This window comes from Lutjanus erythropterus, chromosome 17, assembly GCF_056507025.1.
Source record: "Lutjanus erythropterus isolate fLutEry1 chromosome 17, fLutEry1.hap2, whole genome shotgun sequence".
Taxonomy (NCBI): domain Eukaryota; kingdom Metazoa; phylum Chordata; class Actinopteri; order Lutjaniformes; family Lutjanidae; genus Lutjanus; species Lutjanus erythropterus.
The window spans coordinates 432,059-439,824 of record NC_139333.1 but is presented as its reverse complement, the minus strand read 5'-3'; the positions used below and the strand labels follow the sequence as shown (position 1 = coordinate 439,824).

Below are 7,766 nucleotides of genomic sequence, written 5' to 3'. Positions count from 1 at the left end.
TCACTGCAAATGAAAAGCTAACAGCTGTTAGCTTGTACCATTAGCATCCCAGGCACTAACTAGCTGTTTGTAGCGTGCGGCTCGGAGGTTCACGTCTACGTGACACAAACTCCACAAGAAGACCACGAGACGCTGAGTTGATATGATACTTCTCTGTTCTCACAATATAAACAAACTTCTCACAGTATTTTATAATTTTTTTAGTTGTGTTTTCAAACTTGTTGAAGGGACATTTAAAGATCCAGTTCTTCTTCTTGTCTCGTCTCAGGAGAACAGAGGGATCAGGTTTTTAAACATGTTGTGGATCAGGTTTGTAGATCAGATGTGGATCTGTAGTTTCAGTCGTCAGCAGCAGTGAGAGAAGAAGAAATCATTTACTTCTGCCTGTGTTTGATGAGTGTGATGACGTTAACAGAGGAATATCAGAGAGACAGACTGTCCTGTCCTCTCAGAGAGCCTCTGTCAGAGCTGCATGTCTCCAGAGACCAGCAGAGTCCAGCAGAGACCAGCAGAGTCCAGCAGAGACCAGCAGAGACCAGCAGAGACCAGCAACTCGGCCAAACTCCACATCACACACGTTTTTAGATCGCTCTCCCTCTGTAACTGTTGGTGTGTCCTTTAAAGACACCAACCCTCCTCTTCCTCTTCCTCTTCCTCTTCCTCTCCTCCCTCCTCATTTCATTCTGTTTTTATTTACACAACGTTCCAACTCTTTTGGAATTGGGCTTTTATTGGGGACCAGTTTTAATTTATTTGTACTTTGTGTTAAAGGTCCTTCAGTGTGTTACTGTTCTGTTCTTTAATGAATAAAACTCTGATTTCGTCTTCTGTCTGTCTCTCTGTGTCTCTCTGCAGCCATGTCCGGCCTCGTCGTTCCTCCGATGTAAAGGATCTTCCTCCTCATTTCTCATCTCGCCCCTCCCCCTCAGCCACGAGCACCAATCACCTCAGAGGAGGCGGGGCCTCAGGCAGCAGCTGTCCATCACAGATTTTTAAAAGAATGAACTGTCGTCTCTGATTGGACGGAGCGTCCGGTCTCTAAAGAAGAAAACAAAAAGGACTTTTTGTACTTTCAGCTCTCTGTAATTATTCTGATGTTATCGTCTGTGTTTGGGGGGGTGGGGTCTGTTGGTGTAAAAACTGTGATGTCACACCTGTTACATGACATCATCTCCTCTACTTGATGTAATGTAAGAAACAGGAAACACATTCAAATCTGATCTGAAAGTTTTGGACGTTAAAGGCCCCAAACAGCAGAGAATCTGTTCTCTCAGCTGATTGGTCACCGTCCTTTGAAGGGATCAGCTGACAACAAAAGGGAGTGGCCACACGTGTCTTTGCTTTTGGTTGAGGCTGTGACTCCGCCCTCTCAAAGTTCACCAAAGTTGAACAAATAAAGGATACAAATTTGTGGCCACGCCCCTTAATTTACACTTCGTTTGACCCACAACCAATCAAAGATCTGAAAATTGACTGATTTGGGGTTTTTAATTGTTTCTGATAAAACAAACTAAAAGAATGAATAATGAAAAAAAAGATCTTGTTACTAACCCCTCACCTTCTTCATTTAGCCCCGCCCCTTGCCTGTGTGTATTTTTTATTGTTTTTTTATCTGTTCTTTGTTTTTTTTTAAATTGCTCGCACTGTAAAAACAAATCCTGCATCCTGATAGGCTACTGTGATTCTCCGTCTTCTTGTTCAGAGTTGTCTTTTTTATTCTAGCCCCTCCCCTTCCTCCTCAATCCCCGCCCTGAGCACTTAAACCCCACCCCTGAACCTTGAAGCCCCACCCCCTGTGTTTTCTCTGTGGGTTTTGTGATTTTTGCCAAAGTTGTAGCTGGCTGAATATTTATACGTCACTGTGGTTGATCACGCCTCCCCCCCCCCGCCCCGCCCCCTGCCCCGCCCCCATCACTGAGCTCACCGAGGGAAACTCTTTTTGTAACATACAGATTATAAATATTGTATTTATATCTCAGATTGTTTTTGTATAAATGGATGTTGAGTCATGTCGTCTTCATGGGGTTTTAGACGTGTGTGTGTGTGCGTGTGTGTGTGTGTGTGTGTGTGTGTGTGTGTGTGTGTGTGCATGTGTTGGTGCCACACTGAAAAACAAACTGTTGTTTTGTATCAAAAGAAGAAAAACTGAACGTTAACGTCTTATTCACACATTTATAGCGCTGTCAATCAAAGCTGATGTGTCCAATCAGCTCCACTCGTTTCTGTTGTTTTTAATGTAAATCTTGTTTGGCTGTACTCCAATGATCTCCTCACAGTGAATAAAGTCAGCAGGTCGCTCTGACAGACTCCGCTGCTTTCTTTAAGACTTTTTGCACATTTAATCAGGACAGAAAAATATATACTGAGCACAGATTAAAAAGGAAATAATCTGTAAAACCTGCTCAGGAACACAAGAAGCGCCTACGAGATCAGATTAACTGAACAAACTCAGCTTAAAGCTCATGAAAACTTTCCACCAAACACAGTCAGATGTCTGATGCAAAATGATGGAGAGGTTTTATTTTTTAAAGTGTCTCAGAGTCTCTTAATGTAAATAAAAATACACATTTTTAAACCATAATTCTTATTGATCTTTGATTTAGAAGGACCACAGAGTCGACATGTTACGGTCGAGACACATCTGATAGAAATATTATCAAATGAATTTGTCTAAAAATACAAAGTTTACCAGTGTTTGAGCAGCATTCTCACCTTTTTAAACCAGGAAGTGAGACAGGGGTCCTTAGGGTACAGATGACCCTTTTTATGCCTGATTAAATCATCTGGGACACAAAATATAATTTAAAACAAAAATGATTATAATAGATAATAATCAGAGGAGACAGACGCCCTCTCTGTCTTTACTGCAATAGAAGTACAGATACCTGTAGAAGTACTGATGCAGTACTTGTACACACCTGTACACAGTCCTACACACGTCCTGACCAGGACCTCCCTGTTCCTCCCTGAGTTCCTTGGACCAGTCAGACTGGTTCTTCATTTTCAGTTTTGTTCTCAGAAAAGAGTCCCTTGTCCTTGAAGAACACACACTGAGCACGTCAGCTTTTTCTTTTTTTTGGAGTTAAGGATGAGCACCGACTCTCAGCATCCATCTTCTGCTGCAGACACGATCACATGATCACAGTGTTTCTGCATTTAGCTGAAGGAAAGTCAGTCACTTGTTCTGTGTTCTTGTAGAGAGGATTGGCAGAACTGAACGGATTAAAGGTAAATGTGGGTGTCGTCTTCATAATTATGACATTTTTATAATGTGGCCTAATCGATGCATGTGAATGTAAAAACTGTTTCCGTCCACACGTGTCATCAGACTGAGACACAAACACTTTAACATTCAGCAGCTGTTTGGAAACACGACTTGTTTTCTGTGATTCAGATTCAGACTTTCTGTCGTTAACAACGTACATCATGTGTTTGAAGAGTCTCTTATCATTTATGTTTCATATCTTTGCTTTTCTTTCATTCTGTTTAAAACTGATGATTAAAATGTGTTTTTTTTTCAGCAGAGGACAGAAAACAGAGAAAACGATTAATGAACTTTTATTAAACGCCTCTGTTCCCTCAGCGGACACAAAAGCACAAACAGGATTTGATTAAGATAAATCACTGATAACCTCAAACCTCATTATTACACAGACCTTTATTTATTTCTCTGTGATTTCTCGTCTCTTTGAGTTTTTATTTTCCCTCCTGCAGAGGGAATGAGCTCACACACTTTATTAAGTATGTTTTTATACATTTAATTTTAGACAAAACTCTAATTCATTTACATTCAAACAGTCCTCATCCGATCACTCAACACCTCATCAGACACTTTGTACACAGCAGAACATTTAAGAGTTCAGCTTTATTATCATTATACAAAGAGATGATTACAGCTGTTTGCTCCTCCTGCACATAAATAAATGAACAAACGTATATTCAGTTGTGTAATAAACATCACACTGTACAAATACTTTGTCTGCACTGAAAATGTTACTTCAAAGTAAAAGTGCATCAGTAAAACCCAGAAAATATAGTACATCCATGAGGACGTCCACCCATAAAAACCCAGAGGGGACGTCAGATTCACCTTGCGATTACTAACTGACCCGGGGCTCCAGGGGCCACCAAAGATCTCGTGTTTTCACGGCGTGTCGTCAGTCCAGAGGTCGGCCATGTTGGCGGTACAGACCGTGTACAACACATCTGAACAGCTGTTCCTGATTATTTGCAGCCTTGAAGTAGGGTTGTGTTTTTGAGTTTGCAGTGTTCTTCATATTAACACCATCCTCTTGTTGTTTTCACAATCTCGTAAGTGGAAATTGTCTCAAAGCTCCAAGTTAACGAGTCGTGTTTATGATGTCACACGAGTCCCATTTGAGGCAGCAGTTGTTGCTCACGACTGGCCAATTTTGTTCAACCAAATATAATCCTTTAAGAAGAACACACTCGTTTCTCATCAGTTGACTTCTTTAATAAATTGGTTAAAGAAAGATGTTTTGATTGTTGATGACAGATCAGCATTTTGATTCAAAAAGGGGATGTTCCTTTAAAGAGACGATGCTCTGTGTGTGTGATAATCACTTCCTCTTCTGTTGCAGGATCACATGTGATTTTGTTTCTGTATCCAGGCAGGCCTTCACACACACACACACACACACACACACACACACACACACACACACACACACACACACACACACACACACACACAGAGCTTGGGGGTCTCCCTGAGGACCTGATTGAGAGCAGGGAGAGCTGGTTGCCGTGGCAGCAGCAGCTTCCCTCCTCCATCAACACTTGTTTTCCTTTTTTCACACGTTTCTGTCTCTCCTTTGTTGTCCTCCATTTTTCTGTCTCTCTGGTCTCAGAGCAGAAGGACACACAGACAGTTTATCATCTGAGACAAAGCTGCAGCTCAAACACACTGTGAACCAGTTAATTAACTGGTTCCTGAACCAGTTTGTCTTAGTGTCCATCAAAGTGTTTTTTTCCATCTGAAAACTCCTGATGCTCTTCTGAAAACACTCAGCAGGGATCACAGCGCATCACAGAGCATCACAGCACATCACAGAGCATCACAGAGCATCACAGAGCATCACAGAGCATCACAGCACATCACAGAGCACCACAGAGCATCACAGCACATCACAGAGCATCACAGCACATCACAGAGCATCACAGAGCATCACAGCACATCACAGAGCACCATAGCACATCACAGCGCATCACAGAGCATCAGAGCACATCACAGAGCATCATAGCACATCATAGCACATCACAGAGCATCACAGAGCATCAGAGCACATCACAGAGCATCACAGCACATCATAGCACATCACAGAGCATCACAGAGCATCACAGAGCATCACAGCACATCACAGAGCATCACAGAGCATCACAGAGCATCACAGAGCATCACAGCACATCACAGAGCATCACAGAGCATCACAGCACATCACAGAGCATCACAGCACATCACAGAGCATCACAGAGCATCACAGCACATCACAGAGCACCATAGCACATCACAGCGCATCACAGAGCATCAGAGCACATCACAGAGCATCATAGCACATCATAGCACATCACAGAGCATCACAGAGCATCAGAGCACATCACAGAGCATCACAGCACATCATAGCACATCACAGAGCATCACAGAGCATCACAGAGCATCACAGCACATCACAGAGCATCACAGAGCATCACAGAGCATCACAGAGCATCACAGCACATCACAGAGCATCACAGAGCATCACAGCACATCACAGAGCATCACAGCACATCACAGAGCATCACAGAGCATCACAGCACATCACAGAGCACCATAGCACATCACAGCGCATCACAGAGCATCAGAGCACATCACAGAGCATCATAGCACATCATAGCACATCACAGAGCATCACAGAGCATCAGAGCACATCACAGAGCATCACAGCACATCATAGCACATCACAGAGCATCACAGAGCATCACAGAGCATCACAGAGCATCATAGCACATCACAGTGCATCACAGAGCATCACAGAGCATCACAGCACATCACAGAGCATCACAGCGCATCACAGAGCATCACAGAGCATCACAGCACATCATAGCACATCACAGCGCATCACAGAGCATCACAGCACATCACAGTGCATCACAGCACATCACAGCACATCACAGAGCATCACAGCACATCACAGTGCATCACAGCACATCACAGAGCATCACAGCACATCACAGAGCATCACAGAGCATCACAGCACGTCAGAGCTCTGATAAACTGTACTGTATTTTGATTTGATAGATTTGGAGAATGGAGCTTTAATTGAATATACTTTTGATCACGTTTTTGCATTTTTCTGAATTTCTGTTTAAAAGCGTAGGAACAAAGGAGAAATGCAGATAAATTAGGATTTAATTTATATAATTATGGACTATAGATTATCGAAATGTTTCCCAACCCTGGTCCTCAAGACACACTGTGAGTGTTTGGTTGTTTTGTGGTTGTGGGGCGGTGATTGTGCTGGTTGCTGATGATGATGGTCTGGTTTGTTTGTATTTTATGTGTCGGAATAATCCCAGAATTCATTCATTCATTCATTCATTCAATCCAAACAGTGACACAGTAGCAGCAGGTTTTGGATGAATTTTGAGCATTTTATTTCATGTGAATGTTGATCAGAGACGAGTTTTCTGATATTTTTAGAAACTTTTTTAATATATCTGTGTTTTAAATTAATTTTTAATGATCACATGTTCCTCACAGGTGTGTTCCAGTGTTTTCTTCTCATGGTTCCATCAGTTCTCTGGTTGTTTTCTAATGCAGGACGAGGCTGTTCAACAGACAGTGAAGACATGGAGTGATCTGGAGAACCAGTGATGTGTGGAACTGTTCTCATCAGCCTCAGTGCTGCTTCCTGCTCCGAGACACCAAGGTCACCGTGAACTACAACAACCACCAACATCAGAGGCAGATTAACCTCTGACATCAGCCAGGAAGTGACGAATTAATATTAACAACTGACTAAAAAGAGCCTCTGAACCTCAGAGACTGATGGTTCAGAATCATGCAAGGTGACCACACACACACACGTTTAAAACTGTGTGTGTGTGTGTGTGTGTGTGTGTGTGTGTGTGTGTGTGTGTGTGTGTTTTACAGACAGATGGTGAATGAGTGTGTGCTCTGGTGATGATGTTCAAGAACATGTTTGTGCTGATGCAGGAAAACAAGATGACATCACACACACAGTCTGGTGTTTCTGTGTGTGTGTGTGTGTGTGTGTGTGTGTGTGTTTCTGTGTGTGTGTTATAGATGTATGTTGTACAACATTAGACAGTGAGCTGTGACTTTGATACTTTCTATATGACTTTTATGTTTTTAACCACATAATACACAGAACAACTTCCTGTAAATGTTTCACAATAAAAGCCTTAAATGAAGATTTCTGTCCACTGAAAGCTGAAAGTTATCTAGAAACTGATCCTACATCAGCAGACCTCTGAGGAACATTTTGAGGTTTGTGCTCTCAGCAGTGATGCTGGTCACATGATTCACACAGACCTCGACCGTCAGATGTGTCCACAGACTAAAAATAAATTGAAAGAAATGTAGAAAAGTAGAAAGGATGAAGATGTAACTGTCAGTCCTGGGACCTGCTTCATCTAGAGCATCTGTCTGTTAGCATGTCTGCTGGTTCTGGAGCTTCTGTGAATCTCAGCAGTAAGAATTCAAACAGATGGTAGCTGGTTTTAGCTGCTGAGCTAGCTGCTAA

The 7,766-nt window shown here is 42.4% G+C and overlaps 1 protein-coding gene across 3 annotated transcripts in view; it reads left to right on the top strand.

Annotated features, from left to right (window-relative positions):
• LOC146311452 (transcription factor COE3-like) overlaps positions 1-2,228 on the top strand; it is a 57,480-nt gene extending 55,252 nt beyond the window's left edge. For all 3 annotated transcript variants that reach the window (XM_084741172.1, XM_084741171.1, XM_084741170.1), the window contains one exon: positions 856-2,228. In XM_084741172.1, coding sequence (XP_084597298.1) covers positions 856-887 — 32 coding nt within the window. In that variant the 3' untranslated portion in view covers positions 888-2,228. The remainder of the gene's footprint in view (positions 1-855) is intronic.
• The last annotated feature ends 5,538 nt before the right edge of the window (positions 2,229-7,766 follow it).